This window comes from Somniosus microcephalus, chromosome 11, assembly GCF_052327205.1.
Source record: "Somniosus microcephalus isolate GS21.2 chromosome 11, FLI_Smic_1.0, whole genome shotgun sequence".
Taxonomy (NCBI): Eukaryota; Metazoa; Chordata; class Chondrichthyes; order Squaliformes; family Somniosidae; genus Somniosus; species Somniosus microcephalus.
The window spans coordinates 227,431,453-227,456,706 of record NC_140997.1 but is presented as its reverse complement, the minus strand read 5'-3'; the positions used below and the strand labels follow the sequence as shown (position 1 = coordinate 227,456,706).

The following is a 25,254-nucleotide window of genomic DNA, read 5'->3' as shown; positions in this document are numbered from 1 at the left end:
CTCTGGTGACACAATGCCCTGGGAATCTTTGGAATTCTCTACCCCAGTGAGCTGTGGATGATCAGTCATCGAGTATATTCAAGACTGAGATCGATAGATTTTTGGACTCTAGGGGAATCGAGGGATATGGAGATCGGGCGGGAGAGTGGAGTTGAGGTGGAAGATCAGCCATGATCTTAGCGAACGGTGGAGCAGGCTCGAGGAGATGTATGGCCGACTCCTGCTCTTAATTCCTATGTCCCAATTGCCTCCTTTTGATTCCCGCTGAAGACTTGCTATGGATATGGTTTTATGGCGTCTTCTGGAATCTCATCCACGAGGTCGTTTTTTGTTTGTGAGCTGCTTAGGCATCAGAGGGCTTTAGTTTGCTCTGGTAACACACTGTGCCTGTGTTCATAGAAAATTCCTTTTTGCACTACTTTTGTCGTTAACTTATTAATTTTAAGTGGGTTAACGGTAGAGTTAAAATAGCACAGTGAGGAATTTTACACCGGCGCATTAACCAGTGTGGGACGAGAGGAAACTAAAACCCCCTCGGGTTTAGTCAACAGGCTATTGGACTGTGGAGGGCAACACAGCTGTCCTCGCCCGACATCCACTCATTGTAACGGGGGGGGGTCACTGGATTGCGATGGGGAGTGGGGCCCTGACGGAGTGACCTCCCCTTCCTCCCCCTTTAACCAGGGGTTCTGCTGGAGCAACATTCGTTTCACTGGCTGACATCAGCAAAGGCTGATTGATCTCCTCCCGAGCCCAGGGATGAAGATAGTGAGCGTAGGGCGCCTACATGGACCAGTGATTGAGCCTAGGCCTACCTGCCTCAGAGCCACACGGGGTGATATCCAATTGTTAGCCCTCAGCTGTGCTCCAATTGTAAACCCACCCTTATTCCTCACTTCCATTATGATTTATTATAGGCCTGATCAGGTTGAAGGATAAGGCTGTAAGTTTCATCATTTTAGACCCCTGATAACCCATTAAATACCCCGTTAAACATCATAGAGGGCAGTGCGCAGTTTGAGGGAGCTAAGATTTTCTTACCTCTCTCTTTGGCTTTTCTTTACCTCTTTGTGGATTGTTCCTTCGTTCCCCAGCAGTAATTAGCCAGTTCTGAGAGCGGAGATTTCAGAGCAGTCATCCCAACCCCCCCACCTCACACCCCTCCCCATCTCTTCCAGGGGGGTTGACCCCGATCGTAGACCCCATGATATGACCAACGTCACCCAACAAATATCACACGTGTCCCTTTGGTGTCACCTGATAATAGCAGATTGGGCAAAAAAACGCAGGATAAATGGTTGTTGTAACTCACCTCCGCAGGCTGGGGAGAGAGAGAGAGAGAGAGAGAGAAATAATTAGCAACTTTTACCTCAGAGGAGTCTCCATGTGGCTGGAATTAGCACAAGAAACAAAAAACAATGCTTTTCACCTCGCTGAACTGATGTACATTTTTTAAAACAAACAAATCATTTTCTTCCCCGCTCCCCCCCACTTCCATTTCTCCATCTCTCCCGAAGGCGCTGACTTGTTGCTGGGCTACAGCCCCCACATGCAGGGCTGGCATCCTTCTGCTGCCTCGCTCAAGTGACTGTAGTGTGTTGGTGGGCTATTCAAGCAGGGGAGGCACCACAGCCGAGCCCAAACGTGTCGTCACCCGATGTGCGTGCATGTGCAGAGTTTCAAGCGGGGGGTGGGGGGCGGAAATCACCGGGTAGGGATCAGGAGCAGGAACCCTGTCTGAATTACCCCCTCTCCACTCCCCTCCCCCCCGCCCCGCGTTAACCCAGGGTGCTCTGGGCAATTGCTGGAACAACATTCGCTGTGAAGAAGCAAGGGCACATTAGAGATGTTCCTCTTCCTGCCCCACCATGCCCCACATTTCCATTTTTCCCTCTTGTCCTGAAGCCATTAACCCCCGCCCCCCCACCCACTCACTCACTGGAGTGCCCCATCTGCGGGTCTCAGTCACCCTCACTATCCAGCTGTAAGCCCCGACAGCGAGTGCTGGCAGGCTATTGGGACGGTGGAGGAAATCAAGACCTCGCCAAAACAGCATCTTGTGCTTAACCTCCCCGTGAGTTTGATGAAGGTGCTGAATTTGCACATTAACTACCCATTAAACTCGCCACAGAAAGTTAAGCCTGATAACTAACAGCCTAAGTACCTTTTAAATAACATGATAATTGCTAATGACTGCCAATCAACCTCTCTGGCCCGGAAAGGAAACAACTGAAAATTTGGAGTCTCATTCCTTCAGGTTGCGAATTTTTGCTGAAGCTTTTAAAAATGTCAAATTTAAAATCAAAATTCTTATTAGAAACATAGAATATAGGAGCAGGAGTAGGCCATTCGGCCCTTCGAGCCTGCTCCGCCATCCAATGCGATCATGGCTGATCATCCAAATTCAGTACCCTGTCCCTGCCTTCTCCCCATATCCCTTGATCCCTTTAGCCTTAAGAAATATATCCAACTCTTTCTTGAATATATTTAATGAATTGGCCTCTACTGCCTTCTGTGGTAGAGAATTCCACAGGTTCACCACTCTCTGGGTGAAGAAATTCCTCATTTCAGTCCTAAATGGCTTACCCCTTATCCTTAGACTATGACCCCTGTTCTGGACTCCCCGGCCATCAGAAACATCCTTCCTGCATCTAGTCTGTCCAGGCCTGACAGAATTTTATAGGTTTCGATGAGATCCCCTCTCAATCTTCTAAACTCCAGTGAGTATAAGCCCAATCGACCCAATCTCTCCTCATACGTCATTCCTGCCATCCTAGGTATCAGCCTGGTGAATCTTCGCTGCACTCCCTCCATAGCAAGAACATCCTTCCTCAGATAAGGCGACCAAAACTGCACAATACTCAAGGTGTGGTCTCACCAAGGCCCTGTACAATTGTAGCAAGACATCCTTGTTCCTGTACTCGAATCCTCTCGCTACGAAGGCCAACATATCAATTGCCTTCTTAACCGCCTGCTGCACCTGCATGCTTACTTTCTGTCTCTTTTTTATCTCTCTCTTAATCCAATCTTTCCTTCCCTCTCTTTATTTCTCTTTCTGTCCCTGATTTGTCATTGAATTCACCCTTGTTCTCAGCCCTCCCTCTGTTATTTCACAATCCTTTAATCTCACCATTTGAGGAGATAGACTGTTGGTCCCGTCGCTCACCGAGGTCCCAGAAGCCCCGTTGCCCTCACTGCACCGTTATCAGCTCAGGCTTCCAGCAACTTTGTGGGCAAAAATATTTTGAGCTGAAGGGTGCAGGAACAAGTCTAACCAACAGGGAGCGCTGCGAGATGCCCCACTCCAGCAAAATCTGGGCCTATGTAATTCAATGTCATCTGTCCAGGTGCAGGATCGAGGCAATATATCTCGGGATACTTCCCACAACCATCGAAGGGGCTGCCTGTGGTATTCTGACACGTGCTGGGAGTGGACCAGGATTAGTTTAGGCTTGACCTTCTGAACCATGGAGGGAAGCTGGCTCCCTTTCCTTTGATCTTCTCCTCCTCACCCGTCAAATGAAGAATCCGCCCAGAACACTAGGCTAACAAGGGCCGGACAAGGAACACCATGCTCCTTTTTCCCTCATTTAACGCAGGCTTCCTCGGCAGTTGGTTCTGTCATCACGAGCTAAGGTTGGACCAGGAGAGATCTTGTTCAAGACGTTGCCGTGGTGTTTCTGGGCCGCGTAATAACCTGCAATACGGTGATATGAGCATTCCCAATTTTTTTTTTGCATTTGGCATTTTGCACCGTGGGAATGGATGAAAAAACAACGGTTTCTATCTCCTCAGATTCAAACTTTTTTATGATTTTGGTCTGGGGTCGAGTTTGCAAAGGAGATTGTAGAGAAATACATAGAATTTACAGCACAGAAACAGGCCATTTGGCCCAACTGGTCCGTGCCGGCGTTTATGCTCCACACACACCTCCTCCCATCCTACTTGGGATGCGAGGGTTGTCCTATGAGGAGAGATTGAGTAGATTGGGCCTATACTCTCTGGAGTTTAGAAGAATGAGAGGTGATCTCATTGAAACATACAAGATTCTGAGGGGGATTGACAGGGTAGATGCTGAGAGGTTGTTTCCCCCCTGGCTGGAGAGTCTAGAACTAGGGGGCATAGTCTCAGGATAAGGGGCCGAGCTTTTAAGACTGATATGAGGAGGAATTTCTTCACTCAGAGGGTTGTGAATCTTTGGAATTCTCTGCCTCAGAGGGCTGTGGAGGCTCAGTCGTTGAGTATATTCAAGGCTGAGATCGATAGATTTTTGGACTCTAGGGGAATCGAGGGATATGGAGATCGGGCGGGAAGGTGGAGTTGAGGTCGATGATCAGCCATGATCTTATTGAATGGCGGAGCAGGCTCGAGGGGCCGAATGGCCGACTCCTGCTCCTAATTCTTATGTTACTTCATCTCACCCTATCAGCATATCCTTCTATTCTTTTCTCCCTCATGTACTTATCTCCCTTCCCCTTAAATGCATGAGGCAATTGTCTTTTAAAACCCAATCATAACTCTTTTCAATCTTGGTGCTTCTCTGCTATGTGATGTTTCAAGCATGGTTGCTCCACCTGTTAAAAGATATATCACGAGGGGTGAGGGGAGGAGGGTGTGCTATGGCCATTTTTTGGGCAAGAGTTAATTTTTATAATCCGATGTACATAACAAACACCTTGCCGACTGAACCATTTTACTGCAGATGCAATTTCTAATATGAAAGGATGCGGCCCTGTTAATGCGACAGATAGTGGACTCCCTAAGTGGATGTTTACGTCGGTGTCTCAGGCCTGCGGTCATTGCTTTAACTGAAAAGGTAGCCACTCACCACAGTGTTCACTCATCTCCTGCCGCACGTATGCACGGATCTGATCCTCCTGTCAGGAAGCAAAAAGGACAGGATTAATGTCGCTGTTTGCTGGACCGTCACAGGGCTGACCCACCCTCGGGGGACCTGCGGTCACCCGCTAATCAGACCGACTGCCGCAAAAGACGTTCAGTCTGTCGCCTGGCTGGCTGGCGACATTCTGCGGTTTTCCTGGGTGCCACCTTTGAAGTTCAGTCCGGAGTAAACTGGTCCCGTTCACAGTGGGGTTTGTAAATCAGACGCGATTTTGCCGGCGCTCAGAGGACGGGTTTGGAGGTGGGTCAGAGGTTAAAGTCCTTTTGACTGACGGCGGGTTGCGGTCCCGCCGTCAACCCGCCTCCAAACATCCTTCCCAAGTGTCGGGTCCCCGATTTGCGAATGGACCCGACACCTAGCAGCGGGAAACGGATTAAAGGCAATTAACTGCCTATTAACAGGTACTTGTCAGCAGTTTTCATCCTGTTTTTTGATTTTCCAGCTTCTGGGTCGGGTTTCCCGACGTCCAGACAACACGCCAGGTAAATGTGGCGTGTTGTGAGTCTGGTCTGATGTTTGTGGAATGATGACAGCTGCAGAAGTGGTGTCAAGGATGCCATGTTGCACATGGTGAGTTTCAGAGCAAAGAAAATGTTGGTTACTGCATTTTTAATACATATACAGATTTCTTTAGCTTACAAGTTTTTAAATCCAACTGTATGTCCAGAGCCACCTCATTGGGAGAACCTCTCTCACCAGTGACAGATCGCTTCTGTCATCTCACCTGCAGCTGCCATCTGTTCCAGCCTATGGAGGGAGTCATTGGAGAGCCTGGGTGCAAGAGTTCACCTTTGTGCTGTGATTGTCAGTGCTTTCAGCACCTCAGTACTGTCAAAATAAAATTGTGCATGGTCCCTTTAAGGAAACTGGCAGATGACGCGTCATCAAATGACGTCAGCTGACCCGCTCCCTGTTAATTGGCCGTTAAGGCCAATCAAGGGAAAATCCCATCTGTGGAGCAGAGGCAGCAGGGGGCGGGACTGGAACCCGAAACCAGCTGACCCGCACCCATCCCGACACAGAGGAGAAAATCGCGGCCGTTGTCTCCTCCAATGTTTAACTCAGGCAGTCAGAAATTTGCCTTTAGGTGCAATTCACTTCAGACAAAGTATATTTGGCCAGGATACCAGGAAAATTGATCTACTCTCCCTCAAAGAGTGCTTTGGGAGGGCAGATGGGGCCTCAGTATAACGTCGCATCCGAAAGACGTCACCTCAGTACTGGCACTGGGAGTGTCAGCCTAGGTTATGTGCTCAAGCCTCTGGAGCGGGACATGAACCCACAACCTTCTGACTCAGAGGCGAGGGTACCCACTGAGCCACGGCTAGTCCCAAGCGATTCCTTGTACAACTGAGTGGCTTGCTCGGCCAGTTCAGAGCCAACCACGTAAGTGTGGGACTGGGGCCACTCGTAGGGCAGAAGGGAGTTCAGGATCCCTTCCCGAAGGACATCAGTGGGTTTATTGTCACTATAACCTGCCACGGTTGGACTCATGACAACTGGATGGCCACGCCCGCCAAACCATCATAATCAAATATTGTCGAAGGTCATTATTTTCCAGGCATAAATCTGGATCCCTCCTCTGTCACGTAATGGCTGTCGAAGTGAAGAGATTAGAACACAGGCACTTAACATGGAACGAGCAAAGAAAACCTGGAACAATGCAGCCTATTGATAATTCAAAGTCACATTTTGTCTAATTTACAACCATCCAGAAATTTGTATTAAGTATTTGCACCAAAATGGCACAGTATGCCTTTTTAGTGAACCCAGCAAGTCGAATTAAACAACTTTGAATTGAAGGTAGCCAGGGAGGGCGACTGAGGCCAGGCCTCTCATTTAGGCTCCGGAAAGTCTCCAGAGTTTTAGCCGTCAGTATAGAATTTATACCATATTCACTGCAGTGTGACACAGAGCAATCAGGCTGGGTTTTTTAGGATATTGTAAAATACCATCACAGTTCCAACCAAAAAAAGTCACGTACCGTCATTCCTGGATTTCCCTGGTCCCCTTTTGGGCCATCGAGACCCAGCTCACCCTTAACCACAGAAAAACAAAATACAAGGTCAACGCGAGCCAGGGACACAAACACATGCAACACACAGGAGCAGGAGGAGCCCATTGAGCCTGCTCTGCCATTCAGTGAGATCAGGGCTGATCTGCGACCTAACTCCATATCCCCAGCCTTTGGCCCCCGTATCCCTTAATACCCTTTGGTTAACAAAAATCTATCAATCTCCGATTTAAAATTAACAATTAATCTAGCATCAATTGCCGTTTGCGGAAGAAAGTTCCAAACTTCTGCCGCCCTTTGAGTGTAGAAGTGTTTCCTAACTTCACTCCTGAAAGGTCTGGCTCTAATTTTTAGACTATACCCCCTACTATTACATCAATGCAACACCAAAGATACTTAAAGCAAAACAAAGCTTCTTCAGAATGTAACCTAATTTTGGTGGGATTTGCGCTCAAGATGTGGGACGTCAAGCATTTTCCACCCTGTATTATAATCAAGTAATGTCATAGAATCCTACCGCACAGAAGGAGGCTGTTTGGCCCATCGTGCCTGTGCTGGCTCTTTGAAAGAGCTCTCCAATTAGTCCCACTGCCCCGCTCTTTCCCCCACAGCCCTGCAAATGTTTCCTTTTCCAGTATTTATCCAATTCCCTTTTGAAAGTTATTATTGAATCTGCTTCCACCGCCCTTTCAGGCAGCGCATTCCAGATCACAACAACTCGCTGCGTAAAAAGATTTCTTCTCATCGTCCCCTCTGGTTCTCTTAACAATTATCTTAAATCTGTGTCCTTTGGTTACTAACCTTCTCTGCTCTAAGGAGAATAATCCCAGCTTCTCCAGTCTCTCCACATAACTGAAGTCCCTCATCCCTGGTACCATTCCAGTAAATCTCCTCTGCACCTTCTCCAGGGCCTGCAGTCAGGTACATGGGCTTGAGGCAGGTGAAGCTTCCTCTACACTCCCCCATATAAAGTACATTCCCTACTGCGTGAGCGTGGATTTTTCAGGCCCTATACCCAACCATCTCTTAGAAAATGGGGGGGGGGGGGGTGGGTGGTGGAGAGAGACATTCTCTCGCTCATGGGGGCAGTCAGACCGCTCACACTGCTAGCTGCGCCCGGCTAAAACCGCACCTCACCGCTGTACTGGCTGGTCACAGACAACGGCACGGGAAAGTGCCAAAACAAAAGAAGAAATCAGAAGGAACTGCCGCACTCTGTGGAATCTGTAGCCTCCTGGTGCAAAACCATCGAGCGCGAAAATAAGCAATGGATTTTTTGATATTCTCCCCGAGGTTAAATATTTGAGGAACAGGCACCTCTGGCTCGTGAAGCAGTCTGACACTCAACAACTGTGCTCCAGAAGACCAATTAGTTCCCAAAATACAGTCCCCAAGACAAAGTGCTGCCAAGTCGGTGTGTTATCTCCAATGTGCATGTGTCAGTTTATGGACACGGATGTCACTGTGTGTTTCTGTTTTTGATTTCATCAAAGGTTCAGGACCCTCAATGTCCTGACTGATCACAACAACATTTCAACCTTGGCTCCAATTTGCAACAGTCACCCCTCGAAGGCCTTTATGATGAATCAAGGGAGGGGGTGGGGGGGGGAGGTTGCAGTGAATTTTGATTTGACGTTCATTGAGTAAGGGCTTTAAGGCGAAGCAATTTTATATTCAGTCTTGGCCGTTGCAACTTCTTAGATTTGGGCAAACTCCCCTTCCCAATTTATCAGCTTTTGTTTCCTGGTCATTTTCTCCCCTCCCCCACTGCCTATTAAAAATGTTTGTGGTGGGGGGAGGGGGGGGGGGGGGGAAGAGACATCGAGGAAAATTCCAAATTTGAAGCAGGAGGAAGGAGGGGGCTATGTCTCAAAGAGAAACTGTTGGGGGTGGGGAGACATGATTGGATCTCCATCTTTCACCTGAAGGGATTAGGGGCGGATTTTCCTGGTCCTTGCTCCCAAGGAACTCTCGGGGCACATAGATTGGGAGAAGGGGAAGTGCAACGAGACCTGGGTGTCCTTGTGCACCAGTCGCTGAAGGTAAGCATGCAGGTGCAGCAAGCGGTTAAGAAGGCAAATGGTATGTTGGCCTTCGTAGCGAGAGGGTTTGAGTACAGGAACAAGGATGTCTTGCTGCAGTTGTACAGGGCCTTGGTGAGACCGCACCTTGAGTATTGTGTGCAGTTTTGGTCGCCTTATCTGAGGAAGGATGTTCTTGCCATGGAGGGAGTGCAGCGAAGATTCACCAGACTGATACCTGGGATGGCAGGAATGACGTATGAGGAGAGATTGGGTCGACTGGGCTTATATTCGCTGGAGTTTAGAAGAATGAGAGGGGATCTCATTGAAACTTATAAAATTCTAACAGGACTAGACAGACTAGATGCAGGAAGGATGTTCCTGATGACGGGGGAGTCCAGAACCAGGGGTCACAGTCTAAGGATAAGGGGTAAGCCATTTAGGACAGAGATGAGGAGGAATTTCTTCACCCAGAGAGTGGTGAACCTGTGGAATTCTCTATCACAGAAGGCAGTTGAGGCCAATTCATTAAATATATTCAAGAAGGAGTTAGATATATTTCTTAAGGCTAAAGGGATCAAGGGATATGGGGAGAAAGCAGGGACAGGGTACTGAATTTGGATGATCAGCCATGATCTCATTAAATGGCGGAGCGGGCTCGAGGGGCCGAATGGCCTACTCCTGCTCCTACCTTCTATGTTTCTGTGAGTGAGGAAAAGGTGGTGGAGACTCGAATCAGCAGGTCTCCGCCCCTTTAATGCAGCCTTGGGTGGGGACGGAACGATTTTAATGAGGCGGGAGAGCAGGGGATTTCGGCCTCCTGCCTTATTTCCTGGCCTTCACGCTTGCTGCCCCTATAATCTCCAGGCCATGATGCCAGGGCTAGGCCCTGCCAGCGGGGTGAGCCTGCACTGGGGCTGTCTCCCGGGCCATTTTAATAGTTCAGGTCAGGATAACCAGGTGATCAAACACATAGGAAGCAGGTTTGTTTAATGATCTGTTTGCTATTTTAATTAACAAAGACAAAGATGAGGGCTGGCTGCTAATTTGTGAAAAAAAATACAGATGTGAGTGGGTTAGTCGGAGATGAAAGGGACGGGGGCTTGATTCCTGGAGGGGAAACATCTGGGCCGGGATTTTCCATAGTGGTTAGCACTGTTGCCTCACAGCGCCAGGGACCCGGGTTCGAATCTGGCCTCGGGTGACTGTCTGTGTGGAGTTTGCACATTCTCCCCGTGTTTGCGTGGGTTTCCTCCGGGTGCTCCGGTTTCCTCCCACAGTCCAAAAATGTGCGGGTTAGGTTGATTGGCTATGATAAATTGACCCTTAGTGTTAGGGGGATTAAATACGTGGGGTTATGAGGATAGGGTGGGATATGTGTTGGTGTAGGGGTTACGGGGATCGGGTGGGATATGTGTCGGTGCAGGCTCGATGGGCCGAAATGGCCTCTATCTGCACTGTGGGGTTTCTGTGATTTCTGTGATCACTCGTGCAACATTCCCCACCTCGGATTTTTTTTAACCATTAAAATTAAAAGGCAGAAAATCAAAGGTTGGTGGAGCAGAACTCTCTGCTGTGTGTTCCCGGGTTTTGCCCAGATCTCTGATGGACAGGAGTCTACGGTCTATTGGTTGTGATATACCTCTTTGGTTCTTGGTGGTCTGGCGGGAGAAGTCAATCTTCTAGTAAATGAGGGACTGAGTTGTCTATTGGAGTGGGAACTGGGAGCATAAGGAAATACTTGTCTTGTGATTGTCGGATCCTTGGCAGTCTGGTGAGTGGGATAGTGGGGAACATTCAGCCAGCCCTAGTCTAGTCTGGAGGGCGATGGTGATACCAGTTGGAGTTATATATTGCATTTTCATAGTCAAGTTTGGCTGTCCTTATTTTCAGATGCAATAAGGATGAACCTAAATATAGAGTCACAATAAAGAAAGCTGTCCTTCTCACATGCTGTTTGACGGAGAAGGTAGCCTTCTTATAAGTATGGGCCTGTCTAATATTTGGTAGGTTTTTTTTGTTCATTCACAGGATGTGGGCGTCGCTGGCAAGGCCGGCATTTATTGCCCATCCCTAATTGCCCTTGAGAAGGTGGTGGTGAGCCACCTTCTTGAACCGCTGCAGTCCGTGCGGTGAAGGTACTCCCACAGTGCTGTTAGGGAGGGAGTTCCAGGATTTTGACCCAGCGACGATGAAGGAACGGCCGATATATTTCCAAGTCAGGATGGTGTGTGACTTGGAGTGAAACTTGGCGGTGGTGGTGTTCCCATGTGCCTGCTGCCCTTGTCCTTCCAGGTGGTGGAGGTCGCGGGTTTGGTAGTTGACTGGAGATGGTGGAAAACAATTTTTCAAACGGTGTGAACACGGATGAAATGGATATATACTTGAAAAGGAAACATTTGCTGGGCTACAGGGAAAGAGTGGGGGAAGTGGGACTACTTGGATAACTCTTTCAAAGAGCCACCACAGGCACAATGGGCCGAATGGCCTCCTTCTGTGCTGTATGATCCTATGATTACCAATACCAAGTTAGGTTACAGCATACACAGGCAGGACTCAACACAGAGCCACTGCAGCAGTCTTAGCCAGTGCCGAGCACAGTTCATGGCTTCAGGCCCTGAAAGTGCAAACTGCATCACACTAAGGTAAATACGAGCTTATCCTGCACTGAGCCAACAAGAACACAACGTGCGGTCAAACATCAGAACATCCAAACTGGCTCTGGCTCAGACAGCTGGCCCGGATCTGGAAGTGTTGCCAACCAGTTAGTGACGCAAAGCCAGTATGCACGCTAATGGATTCAATCTGGGCTCTGTTCAAATTCGCCCAACAGTCCAGTTTAAGGCCCAAAGAGTACTCATATCTGAAGAGGAGGGATGAATTGGAGCAACAGGGAGCCCTCGCACTTACGGCCGCCTGATTGGAAAGACGGGGCCCTACGATACCATGCCACCGGGAAGCAGATGTTTGACAGTGAGCTCTGGGCTACACGGTGTGTGACGTAACTGCACGGTCCAGTGCTCTGGGACTTTGAGTATGTGCTCCTCCCTATCTGGTGTCATAGCTCATTGTCCTGACACTTACTGAATCTCCTCTCTCCCCTGGGACTCCTGGGATTCCTCTGGGACCTGGAACGCTCTCGCCGGGAGGACCTCTTTCACCCTGGAGTCAAACACAAAACAGCAACACCGTTATATTTAACATTCCACCTACATGTTCTGCGGCGCAATAATACAACCACAGCAGCAACTAACAATGGAGAAAAGCTCAGAACCATTGAGGGTAGACAACCTCATCGCACATTGGGGCTGAGGAGTTACCAGCCATGGTCTGTTTTAGATGGTCAGGCTAAACTAACACAAAGTGGTTTTCCCAAAGGTCTCCAGTCTCTGGAGGAAGGCTGGTTTGAGTTAATGAAAACTGGATGGTGGGTAATGAAGTGAAAGGGTGCTATGAAGTGAATGGTCCAGTCTGGGCTGTGAGGACAGACTGCGCTATTTAACTCTTTGTAATCTGGGCTATGAGGGCAAACCGTGCTATTTAACTCCCAGTCTGGGCTGAATCATAGACTCAGAAATTTACGGCACAGGAGGAGGCCATTTGGCCCATTGTGTCTGTGCCGGCCGAACAAGAGCTCTCCAGCCTAATCTCACTTTCCAGCTCTTGGTCCGTAGCCCTGTAGGTTACGGCACTTCAAGTGCGTATCCAAGTACAGGTACACTATCCCTTATCCGAAAGCCTTGGGACCAGCTGAGTTTCAGTTTTCGGAATTTTTCGGATTTCAGAAGGTATTGTTATAAGACTGGGAAATTTGTCGGGGGTCGGGGTCGGGGGGAGAAAAGAATATCGGACGGGCCGCGGTTCGGGTCGGGGGGGGGGGGGGTCGGGTGGGAGGGGGGAGAAAAGAATATCGGACGGGTCGGGGGTCGGACGGGTGGGAGGGGGGAGAAAAGAATATCGGACGGGTCGGGGGTCGGGTGGGGGGTGGAGAAAAGAATATCGGACGGGCCGCTGTATTGTTGGGTTCACTCTCCCGGTACCTCCTTCACACTGCCCGGCTCGGCCTGCAATCTCCTACCCAGGAGGGAACTCTGTGACCCTCTGCCCTGCTCAGCGTACGTCGTGCGCACGACTTACGCTGAACGAAAAAACTTTCGTTTTTTTTTTTTTTTTAAATAGAGGTTTTCGGAAGTTCGGATAAAGGATAGTCTACCTGTACTTTTTAAATGTGATGAGGGTCTCTGCCTCTACCACCCTTTCAGGCAGTGAGTTCCAGACCCCCACCACCCTCTGGGTGAAAAAAATTCTCATCAACTCCCCTCTAATCCTTCTACCAATTACTTTAAATCTATGCCCCCTGGTTATTGACCTCTCTGCTAAGGGAAATAGGTCCTTCCTGTCCACTCTATCCAGGCCCCTCATAATTTTATACACCTCAATCAAGTCTCCCCTCAGCCTCCTCTGTTCCAAAGAAAACAATCCTGTGCTATTTAACTCTTCGTAGTCTGGGCTATGAGGACAGACTGCGCTATTTAACTCTTCGTAGTCTGGGCTGTGAGGACAGACTGCGTTACTTAACTCTTCGTAGTCTGGGCTATGAGGACAGACTGCATTACTTAACTCTTCGTAGTCTGGGCTGTGAGGACAGACTGCGTTACTTAACTCTTCGTAGTCTGGGCTATGAGGACAGACTGTGCTATTTAACTCTTCGTAGTCTGGGCTGTGAGGACAGACTGCGCTATTTAACTCTTCGTAGTCTGGGCTGAGGACAAACTGCGTTACTTAACTCTTCATAGTCTGGGCTGTGAGGACAGACTGCGTTACTTAACTCTTCGTAGTCTGGGCTGTGAGGACAGACTGCGTTACTTAACTCTTCGTAGTCTGGGCTATGAGGACAGACTGCGTTACTTAACTCTTCGTAGTCTGGGCTGTGAGGACAGACTGCATTACTTAACTCTTCGTAGTCTGGGCTGTGAGGACAGACTGTGCTATTTAACTCTTCGTAGTCTGGGCTGTGAGGACAGACTGCGCTATTTAACTCTTCGTAGTCTGGGCTGAGGACAAACTGCGTTACTTAACTCTTCATAGTCTGGGCTGTGAGGACAGACTGCGTTACTTAACTCTTCGTAGTCTGGGCTGTGAGGACAGACTGCGTTACTTAACTCTTCGTAGTCTGGGCTGTGAGGACAGACTGCATTACTTAACTCTTCGTAGTCTGGGCTGTGAGGACAGACTGCGTTACTTAACTCTTCGTAGTCTGGGCTATGAGGACAGACTGCGTTACTTAACTCTTCGTAGTCTGGGCTGTGAGGACAGACTGCGCTATTTAACTCTTCGTAGTCTGGGCTGTGCAGAGAGACCGTGCTATTTAACTCTTTGTAGTCTGGAATGTGAGCAAAGATTTGCGCCATTCAGATCTCCAAGTCTGTGCCATGTGCAATAAAAAAAAATCCTGAGAAAGTTAGAAGAAATTGCAGAAAGGCAGGAAAATTAAATCAGCTGTAACTTTAACAGAGAATATGGGGACCTGCAGGCATCGTGAAGAATGTGTCCTGTGCTCTGAGCTTTTGATTGATCTTCACATCATTAATTCCACAGGTTGATGGTTGTCCAGCATTGCTTAATGCTGGAGGTTTCTACTGTGATCGCATCAAGAAATGAAAAGGCAACAGGAAGTGATCTCTGATAAAAGAAACTATGAAAAAAAAAACTTCTTACAGCGTAGAGAGCAAGAATAATTCATCACCTTTTGACCCTGAATTCCTTCAGGTCCCCTGGGGCCCGCTGAGCCCAGAGGTCCAGGGGGGCCAGACATTCCATCGGTTCCTCGCAGGCCGGGGGGACCAGCGACACCAGGAAAGCCCTGAAAATAGAAAGACAAGTGACAGTAAGCAGGACAGTTGCCAACCCTCCAAGACTGACTTGGAGTCTCCAGGAATTGAAGATTAATCTCCAGAAACACCACTGCGAGCAAAATCCCCGGGGGAGATAGAGCAGCCGGGGGGCCTTTTCTTTGAACACTCTGGCTTATTAGTTACAAAAACTATTGGCGTTTTGGGAGACTCATCCCATTGGGCAATGGAGAGTCTGTTGGCTTTCCCAGTTGGCGTGGGAATTGCGGATGGACGTGTTGGGTGACCAATGGCGGTGGTTGGAGGCAGGAGGTCACGTGACCTCCAGGAACACGCCCAACCCGAGTTGGCGACCCTACTGCAACTGTGGCCTTCCAGCGCGTGGCTCCAGAGTACAGGAAACTCTTTGGTATCCGGCACCGACGGGACCGGAATGGTGCTGGCTGATCAAAAATTCCGCATGATGGAGAGGGTTATCGACCGAGGCTATTTTTAACAAAGAAAAATAAAAAAATCAAGCAATGTGCAGTATACAGTAATTGGGTACTCACCTACAGAATGTTGTGTTAAATGGATGGTGGAAGATGCTTGATTAAGTACAGTACTGCCAGTTGAGGGTAATGCAATGCAATGACTACCAGCAGCGTGGGAGACACACAGTACCCCTGTAAAATGGCGGATCAGAAGAGACTACCGGCAGCGCGGGAGAGTCAGACTCCTGTTATTGAGGTGTTCCGACTCCCGACAGCGCCAAGAAGCCGAGTAGTGGCAGTTTGGAGAACTACCCCCACTGACTAACTCGGCCACCGTGGGAGACTTGGACTCGGCAACATTGCCGGTTATTGAGGTGTTGTTTTCGGAGTGAGAATTTTGCCGGTTAATAGAGAATTCCGGATATTTAAGTGCCGTTTAAACAAGAGTTTCCTGTAATTGGTAACTGGGCCAAATCCTTTATATTTACAATGAAAAAAAAATGGGAGCCTCTCTGATCTTCTCCACAACTAACCTTGAAACTGCTGTGGGCTCTGGTTTTTGTTAGCGGGTTGTTCTTACGGAGAAAGACAAGTGTTGTCCAATTGCCATTAATAGGAGAATTTCAGGGCCTAGATTTGGCTTCCTGTGTGTGAGATGAGCATTGGCAGTTTCCCAAGCTAAACTACAACTCAATGGGCCGGGTTTTTTCACACGCTCCCTGCTTATCCCAATCAGGCCGCTTTCCCAGGGGGGAGAACGTCAAGAGGAAAACAAACATCAACCTTCAGATGTTCAATGGGATCTTCAACTCCGGGCTCTTCATTTCCTTAAATGTATAGAACTTCAGATATTGTCTTTCATAAGATCTGTCACTGGAGTTAATTAGCGGCGATGGGAAATAAAGTACAGACCACAGGGCTGTTCAAACACAGAGCTGATCAAAACAGGGACAAATATTGGAGTGAAGCGCATGATTTAAAAAGTAGATTCAGATTCAGGGTGATTCTGGTGTGCAAAGAGTGGCCACGTTTACTAAAAATAAAATTACAGGATCTATTTTTTTCCCCTAAACACACAGGCCTAGAAATTCGAGCGCGCCCATTGTTCAATCCCTGCGCCTGAATGGACAGACCCGAGGTGCGGCAGATACTGGAAATCGGGAAGTGGCAATGGAGCCGGTAAAATGGTGACGCCGCATCCCCCTTTTCCAACCCCGACCACTGGAGACACCCCAGGGAGTCATCCTAACTCCAGAGGAAAAAAAAACCAGCCTCACGGGCTGAGACCAATGTTGCCTTTAATTATTTTTTGGGGGTGCGCGGCCATTTTAACGGGCTGCGCGGCCTGTTCAACATTCCGCGCACGCCCGGTTTTTCCATTCGAAAGCCGGTGAGCCGGCTGCGCGGGACCTCCAGAGCAAGGCGCGGCGCGCAGCTCAGAGGGAACACTGGTTGAGACCAAGCGCTGCAGTATAACTGCGCATTAAAACTACATCAGTGTGCAATCGACAGATGGATGTAAGCCGATAGTATTGCTTGGCGTGTCTCATTTCGCTCATTAGACGCCTATTTTACCACCAGCTTCCACTGATTCAAAGCGTAGAATTGAATTAGGACACATCCTGTTGGGGAGCTCGAGAAAATCGTTCATCACGGCTGTGCAAATGAATTTTTAGACAAATGAAGCATGGAGGCTGTCAGGAATCTTATCATGACTCATGAAGTAACACTGGGCGACCAGCTGGTGGCGCCGTCCAAGGAGTATAAATACTCGGGCGTGGGCCCAGCTTGCTCAGGATGTTTCTGTAACCAGGAACTAGTGATGTAACTAGAATCTCATGACTGTGAAACAGTTGATTAAAGCCTTGTTTTATACTCAAACCAAGTGCTCGTTAGTCTTTTTTACATCAGAGGCTTAATCGGCTTAATGTAATATTTTCTTTATATTTAACAAAGCCTTGATTGACCAGGGATTCCAATGCCTTCATTCCATTGCTGGAGCAACACTCTGTAATAGGCGTTAGCTGTGGCTCAGTGGGTAGCACATTCACCTCCGGGTCATCAAGTCCCACTCCAGATACTTGAGCATATAATCCAGGCCGACACTCCTAGTGCAGTACTGAGGGAACGCTGCACAGTCGGAGGTTAGTGTTAAAGTCACGACTTGAATTTTTCTTTACACTAGTTAGTCTGACGACACATGGATCCCCACTTTGTGTCAGTAACTGTAACTCACCCGCTCTCCTTTCTCTCCTCGTTCTCCTTTCTGCCCCTGGAGCCCGTCGAACCCTCGGTCACCCTGCATTGTAGACAAGAACGGATCAGTACTGTGAGCTGCACAAAGGTCAAGTGCCAGGAGTGCCTTTCTCCCGTGGCGCTACTCTACAAAGATCGGTCACTGGTTTCATACCTTGGGTCCGATGAGGCCTTCTTTCCCAGTTACACCTGGGGAGCCAGTGGCACCTGATTCACCCTGAAAGACAAGACATAGAAATAAATAAAGAGCATCGGAACGCAGTAACACTGCTATTCCACTCTAGTGACTAGCACAATCGGACATTCATAGAATCATAGAATAGTACAGCACAGGAGGCCATTCGGCCCATCGAGTCTGCGCTGGCTCTTTCGACAAGCAATCCAGTTAGTCCCACTCCCCCTTGCTCTTTCCCCATATCCCTGCAATTCTTTCTCCTTCAAGTATTTATCCAATTCCCTTTTGAAAGCTACTATTGAATCTGTATCCACCGCCCTATCAGGCAGTGCATTCCAGATCATAACCAATCGTTGCGTAAAAAAGTTTTTCCTCACATCGCCTCTGGTTCGTTTACCAATCACCTTAAATCTGTGCCCTCTGGTTATCGACCCTTCGGCCATTGGAAACAGTTTCTCTTTATTTACTCTATCTAAACCCTTCATGATTTTAAACACCTGTCAAATCTCCTCTTAGCCTTCTCTGCTCCAAGGTGAACAACCCCAGCTTCTCCAGTCTGTCCACGTAACTGTAATCCCTCATCCCTGGAACCATTCTAGTAAATCTCTTCTGCGCCCTCTCCAAAACCTTCACGTCCTTCCTAAAGCGTGATGCCCAGAATTGGACACAATACTCCAGCTGGGGCCAAAGTAATGTTTTATATATGTTTAGCATAACTTCCTGGCTTTTGTGCTCTATGCCTAAAGTAGACATGTGTGTACCAAGACAGGGAATGTTGGAGGGCTATTCCTCAAAGGGGACCCCAATCCGGCCCTCACCTGATGTATGCATCATTATGTGATCAGGAGCCAAATTTTACACCATTGCCCAGATTTAAAATGCCCTCCTGTGTCTCCATACTTAGGTTTGGAAGTTTTAAGCAGCTTCATAATATTTTTCTTGGTTTGGTGGTGACTAAATGGAACAATGATTGGATCTTTGGGGTACGGAAGCAGAGTGGTTATGGTACTGGACTATATAAGCCATGTAGGACTTATGATCCAGAGACGTGAGTTTAAATCCCACCACGGCAGCTGTGGAACTTAAATTCAGTTAATTAAATAAATCTGGAATAAAAAGCTAGTATCAGTAATGGTGACCATGAAACTATTGGATTGTTATAAAAACCCATCTGGTTCACTAATGCACTTTAGGGAAGGAAATCTGCCGCCCTTACCCGGTCTGGCCTATATGTGACTCTAAACCCACAACAATGTGGTTGACTCTTAACTGCCCTCTGAAATGGCCTAGCAAGGCACTCAGTTGTACCAAATCACTACAAAGAAGTACCTTCACCACACGGACTGCAGCAGTTCAAGAAGGCAGCTCGCCACCTTCTCAAGGGCAATTAGGGATGGGCAATAAATGCTGGCCTTGCCAGCGATGCCCACACGCTCTGAACAAATTTTAAAAATCTGTACCAATGGGTCCTCAGTACTGAACATGCAGTGTGCCCGGATGATGTTCCTCATCACCTCCCTTAAATGTTCATCTGAAGGTGGCTAGGATCCGAGTACCGTTTCAATGTTTACCTACCTGATCTCCCTTTCTGCCAGGGAATCCGAGTCTCCCGGGAATGCCAGGGTCACCCTACACAAACAAATGCAAAAGTGTAAGAAAGCACAGGCTCACGAGAGACAGAAGCTAAGGTTTGTTTTTAATGATGAAAAGGACTGGATGCAGTGGCTAGTTAACATGGAGAGTGACAGAGGACGTGCCTACAACAGAGGCAGCAGAGAGGAGGAGTAGGGCATTAGGCATAGGAAGCCTGCTCCAATATTTATGTTAGCCATGGCAGCTTCGACTCTCTCTCTCTATATCCTTCGCTTTCCAGGTGAGACTTGGGTGTAGTCGGGAAGGACATCTTCACAAACAGGGTGGAAATCTGGAGCTCGTTCCATCCCAAAAAAGTTGAGGCTGGGGGGGGGAGGAGTCAATTGAAAATTTCAAAACTGAGCTTGAAAGATTTTTGCTGGGTGAGGGTTTCCAGGGTTACGGAACCAAGGCGGGTAGATGGAGTTGAGGTACAGATCAGCCATGCTTTATGTAAATCTTTAAATAAAAATGAAAATCTAGATATTGGGCCGTATTTTGCACCTCCTACGGGTGGGTACGAGGTGCGTTCGCGCCCGTAGGGGCCCCGCAAGTTCCGGGTTGAGGCATGCAGAGCGCATGCGCTAAAACCCATAGCTTGCGATCTCCCAAGAATCCTCTTGACAGATCCTCCGTATCCCCGGGAGACGGGCCTCCGCGGGTGGAGAGTTTGCGCTATTTGCCCAACTTCCGCCTGCTGAATGCCCATGAAGTTTTTAAAAAATAGAAAAATAAAATGTTATCACTCATTTATACATTAAAAACCCTGTCCAATAAGGTAAGTTTATTTTTTAGCCCCGTTAAAACATATAGGGGGAAACATTGGGTTGCTTTGCGCCTCCAGTTAGCGGCCCCCCGGGCTGCACAGCCCCTAGCGCCCGGGCATGGCGCCGCTAACGCCCCCCGCAAAATTCAGTGGGAGGTTAGCGGCGGCAGTAGCCGGTAGCGCTCTGTGGCGCTGTGCCTCCGGCAATGACATCATCGCCGTGTGCAGCACCCCGTTCGTGCCTCATGGCCGCACAATTTACATAAGAACATAAGAAGTAGGAGCAGGAGTAGGCCATACGGCCCCTCGGGCCTGCTCCGCCATTCAATAGGATCATGGCTGATCCGAACCTAGACTCACGTCCACTTCCCTGCCCTCTCCCCGTAACCCCTAATTCCCTTATCTGCTAAGAAACTGTCTATCTCCATTTTAAATTTATTTAATGTTGCAGCTTCCACAGCTCTCTGGGGTAGCAAATTCCATAGATTAACCACCCTCTGAGTGAAGAAGTTTCTCCTCATCTCAGTTTTGAAAGGGCAGCCCCTTATTCTAAGATTGTGCCCCCTAGTTCTAGTCTCACCCATCAGTGGAAACATCCTCACCGCATCCACCCGATCAAGCCCCCTCACAATCTTATATGTTTCAATAAGATCGCCTCTCATTCTTCTGAACTCCAATGAGTAGAGGCCCAACCTACTCAATCTTTCCTCATACGTCAACCCCCTCATCCCCGGGATTAACCGAGTGAACCTTCTCTGAACTGCTTCGAGAGCAAGTATATCTTTTCTTAAATATGGAAACCAAAACTGCACGCAGTATTCCAGGTGTGGCCTCACCAATACCCTGTACAACTGCAGCAAGACCTCCCTGTTTGTCCGGCAGGGTCAGGGGGGGGCGTTTTTGCAGCCGCGGCGGCTCAAATTAAAGGGCAGGCGCCGGTCGACCTTTTTTTTGGGGGCCATCTGCCAGCACCTGCCCCTCGCTTTCCGCTTCTTCATGCGGGGTGCCAGCCGCGGGGATCGGTCAGCCCGGCAGTCCTCTCGAGTGTCGGGCTGTTTTCCCGGCACCCCGCTCCCCGGTGCGCGCAGCGCTAGGCCCCTCCCCTTTAATCAGGGGAGGGAGGCCTGCAATACCGCGATATTGAATGGGAGCACCCCAGGAAGGAGGGGGAGCTCTTCCAATAGCGCGCTGCCTCCTGCTTGGGGCGCGACCATTCAATTTATGCCGCAGGGACGCTAACTTTTTCAGGGCCCCGGCGAAGTAAACGCCCCAAAGGGGGCGCGACCAAATTTATCCCCCATAATAAAAAAATTAAATTTTTGTTTAAAATATTTAATTAAATGGCATTTTAATTAATTTTAAATATGTAATTTAAAATTTTTTTATTTCATGTGTTGGTGTATTTTTTAAAGTGATCCCCATTCATACCTACGGGAGTTGTGTACGTAAGTCCTATAAGTAGGAATGGGGATTCTCTTCGTTTATTGGTTGGGCCGGCCCACGTGATCCCGGGGCGCTCGCAAACTGCCTGCGCCCCTGGGATACGGGGACCTCTGCCCGCGCATACCCGGAGAGGCCCAGGAGCGCGAGCCTCCGTACCTCCTGGGCCACCAGGTAAATGTGTAGATGTTTTACAGGTCGGAGGCATCCGCCCGCGGGAAGCCTCCGATCGCAAATGTTGGGCCTTTAGCTTTGCGTGTTCACACAAAACTATTGAAAAAGTGCAACATCCCCACCCACACCTGAGAATCCCTGGCCCAAGACCGCACAAAGTGGAGGAGAAGCATCCGGGAAGGCGCCGAACACCTCGAGTCTCTTCGCCGGGAGCAAGCGGAAGCCAAGCGCAGGCAGCGGAAGGAGCGCACGTCAACCCAAGCACCCCACCTACCCACCCCTTCAACCACCGTCTGCCCCACCTGTGACAGAGACTGTAGGTCCTGCATTGGACTCATCAGTCACCTGAGAACTCATTGTTAGTGTGGAAGCAAGTCATCCTCGGTTCCGAGGGACTGCCCGAGAAGAAGGTGATTTTACCATGTTGATGGTGACACTAACCAGTATCACGTCTCCTAACTTCGAGCTTAAATTACTTGTTTCCTTCTTGCATTTTTTTTGGAAGTAGGAAGAAATAAAATCAACGAGTAAATCTCCCTGCCCGTTTCTTACCTTAATTCCTTTATCACCATCTATCCCACAGGCGCCTTTCATCCCTCTGTCGCCCTGCAAAACAAACCAAAGCTTTTAGGCATCGTGTATACCTGCCCTTCGCGTACCAATACTAAATCCATTGGCAGGATAGGCGCACCAATGTCAGTGTTCTCGCTCAGGCCAACATCCCCAGCATCGAAGCTTTGACCACGCTCAATCAGCTCCGATGGACGGGTCACATTGTCCGCATGCCCGATACGAGACTCCCAAAACAACCGCTCTACTCGGAGCTCCGACATGGCAAGAGAGCCCCAGGTGGGCAGAGGAAACGCTTCAAGGACACCCTCAAAGCCTCCTTGAAAAAGTGTAACATCCCCACCGACACCTGGGAATTTCTGGTCCAAGACCGCACAAAGTGGAGGAGAAGCATCCGGGAAGGCGCCGAACACCTAGAGTCTCTTCGCCGGGAGCAATCGGAAGCCAAGCGCAGGCAGCGCAAGGAGCGCACGTCAACCCAAGCACTCCACCCACCCGCCCCTTCAACCACCGTCTGCCCCACCTGTGACAGAGACTGTAGGTCCCGCATTGGACTCATCAGTCACCTGAGAACTCATTTTTAGTGTGGAAGCAAGTCATCCTCGGTTCCGAGGGGCTGCCTGAGAAGGAGAAGACACTGCCACCCCTTCCCTGTACCAGCAGATCCAGTTAGTGTTTTCAAAATGTATAAATGGTGCGTGTAAAAAAAAAACACCTTATGTACCAATGTAGACAATGCCGCTCTTCCCGGGGCAGCTCCTGGCAGTTGCCACGTGGATCCCGGGATTGAATCCCGGCACGGTCACTGGGATTGCCGCCCATGGAATTTCAGGACCGCTGGGATTTCTTTTTTACACACAAGCAAAAAAAGGTTTCGATATTATATGGTGAGGTCAGTTACTTCACCAAATGTCGTAAACAGACATTTCTCATGCGTTGGAAATGAAAAGGAGAGGAAAGAGTACACCTTGGCCAATGTGATTCAATCCACCCCCTTAAAATTGCCCCCGCCATTTGACAGGCCCATAAGTATCTATAATTCGCCCCACCATTACACAGCTTGAAATACCCGATGCATATCCAGCCCAAGCTCGGAAGGATTCATTATAGTAATTCCTCAGTGCTATTCACAGTTCAAGTCGATGTGGTGTAAAGATTTCCCACACGCCCGCCATTACGCTGCTCACGATTACTTACTTTGAAACCTTTAGATCCCACTTCTCCGTTATCGCCATGGTTTCCTTTCACTCCATCAACACCATTCTTTCCTGGTATTCCCTGTGAAGAATCCGCCCAAAAAAACCCCAGTTAGCAGATAGTAACAGACACCAGGTAGAGTATCTCCCTAAAACCTACTCGAGAACGTGATGATAACAGCGCAGAGATGTCCCTCATAGTCAACCCAGCTGACATCAACTAAATCAGAAGAGACCAAGGGCGCGATCTTGCCAGCCCTGGGGAGGCGGGACTGCCGGGAAAATGGCAGAATCTGGGGGTGGGTGCCCATCCCGCCCCTGTGCCATCTTGCCAGGAGGCGGGTAACCGACCCGCGGCGGGTCCCGTCTCCTTGGAGGCGGGAAGAGGATTACAGCCACTTAACTGCCTGGTAACAGGTAGTTAACAGGCAGATAAGAGGATTATCCCCATTTTACCCACACAAGTGTGGGCTTCCCGAAGGCTGCGAACCCCGCCAGGGTCACCAAGGCGAGCAGTGGGTCTGCAGGGGTCGGAGGGGTGCAAAAGTGCGCTGTGGAGGTAAGTGATGGGTGCAAGTGTGGAGAGGTGAGTAGGTGAGGTAAGTGGAAAGTGATAGAAAAAGTTTACTTACCTTTGTTTCTTCCTGCAGGCTTCAATCGTTGGGGATGCGGAGAGTCTCGCATCTCCGCGGCAGAGATGACAGATGGCTGCTGCATTCTCCAATGCAACAACCATCTAATTTCTGCTAAAGAAAGAGGTTTGATGAGTCTTGAATTCAAGAACTCATCAAACTACATAGAATGTCAGTGTTTGACAGCTTCACAGAGCTGTCAAACGATGACAATTCATCTGTCAAACATCATACGTTGACGTTCTCTGTAACCGGCTTTCCCTTAATTGGCCTGCTGAGCCCGCTGGGCGGGCTTAACAAGGTCAATCAAGGGAAAATAGCGTGGGTTGGCCACAAATCGATGGAGGCCAGACAACGACCCGACAAGCAGCAGTCCCACCTCCAACGCGCCTCCATTGGCAAAATCACCCCCCAAGGATCTCTACCCAACGTTTAAGATTCAATGCCACACCATGTAGTGCATTTGCACACTCAGTCATCAAGGAGCTCCACCTCTTAACATATGAAGCTGTACGATACTGCGGCTGGAGTATTGTGCACCCTTGTGGTGCCACAACATCCAGATCTTAAAAGGATCGAGTCAACCCGGACCAATACTTTGAGTTTGTGTTGGGGCAACGGAACCGGAAGGTACAGTGCAATGATTGGGTCTTTATCTGTATTGTCTGAAGAAATTTTTTTTACATTTGTAACATTTCCCTAATGTTAAATTCAGCATTTGTCTCAACACATGATTGAAAACAGACTGGTCACCGATGCTCCCTTCAAGCTATGCGGCCGGGCAGCCGGCTTTTAAATTGAAAAAACCGCGGATGCGCGGACATTTAAAGGGACCGCGCGACCCAAAAAAAAAGTGACGGGGAACATTGCTGGTCACGATGGTAATTCAAGTATTAGTTGGCTAGCCAGAGAGAGAGAGAGAGAGAGAGAGAAAGTTCTCTGTTCCTTACCTGAAGTGTGTGTGTAGATTATGCGGCTTTTATGATTTAATGAACCAACAATGAATATTCTCTTTCGTTGACTGAAAAGAAAGACTTTATACAGCTGCCTTTCACCACCTCAGGACGTCCCAAAGTGCTTTACAGCCAATGAAGTACTTTTTGAAGTGTAGTCACTGTTGTAATGTAGGAAACGCGGCAGCTAATTTGCG

General features: G+C 48.9%; 1 protein-coding gene across 1 annotated transcript in view; it reads right to left on the bottom strand.

Moving 5' to 3' along the window:
- Positions 1 to 4,796: 4,796 nt before the first annotated feature.
- col7a1 (collagen, type VII, alpha 1) overlaps positions 4,797 to 25,254 on the bottom strand; it is a 418,430-nt gene continuing 397,972 nt past the window's right edge. The window contains exons 111-119 of the mRNA XM_086000010.1: positions 23,474 to 23,554; positions 22,259 to 22,312; positions 19,270 to 19,323; positions 17,674 to 17,736; positions 17,500 to 17,562; positions 14,685 to 14,801; positions 12,023 to 12,100; positions 6,888 to 6,941; positions 4,797 to 4,877 (exon numbers count right to left, since the gene is read on the bottom strand). Coding sequence (XP_085856136.1) covers positions 4,797 to 4,877; positions 6,888 to 6,941; positions 12,023 to 12,100; positions 14,685 to 14,801; positions 17,500 to 17,562; positions 17,674 to 17,736; positions 19,270 to 19,323; positions 22,259 to 22,312; positions 23,474 to 23,554 — 645 coding nt within the window. The remainder of the gene's footprint in view (positions 4,878 to 6,887; positions 6,942 to 12,022; positions 12,101 to 14,684; positions 14,802 to 17,499; positions 17,563 to 17,673; positions 17,737 to 19,269; positions 19,324 to 22,258; positions 22,313 to 23,473; positions 23,555 to 25,254) is intronic.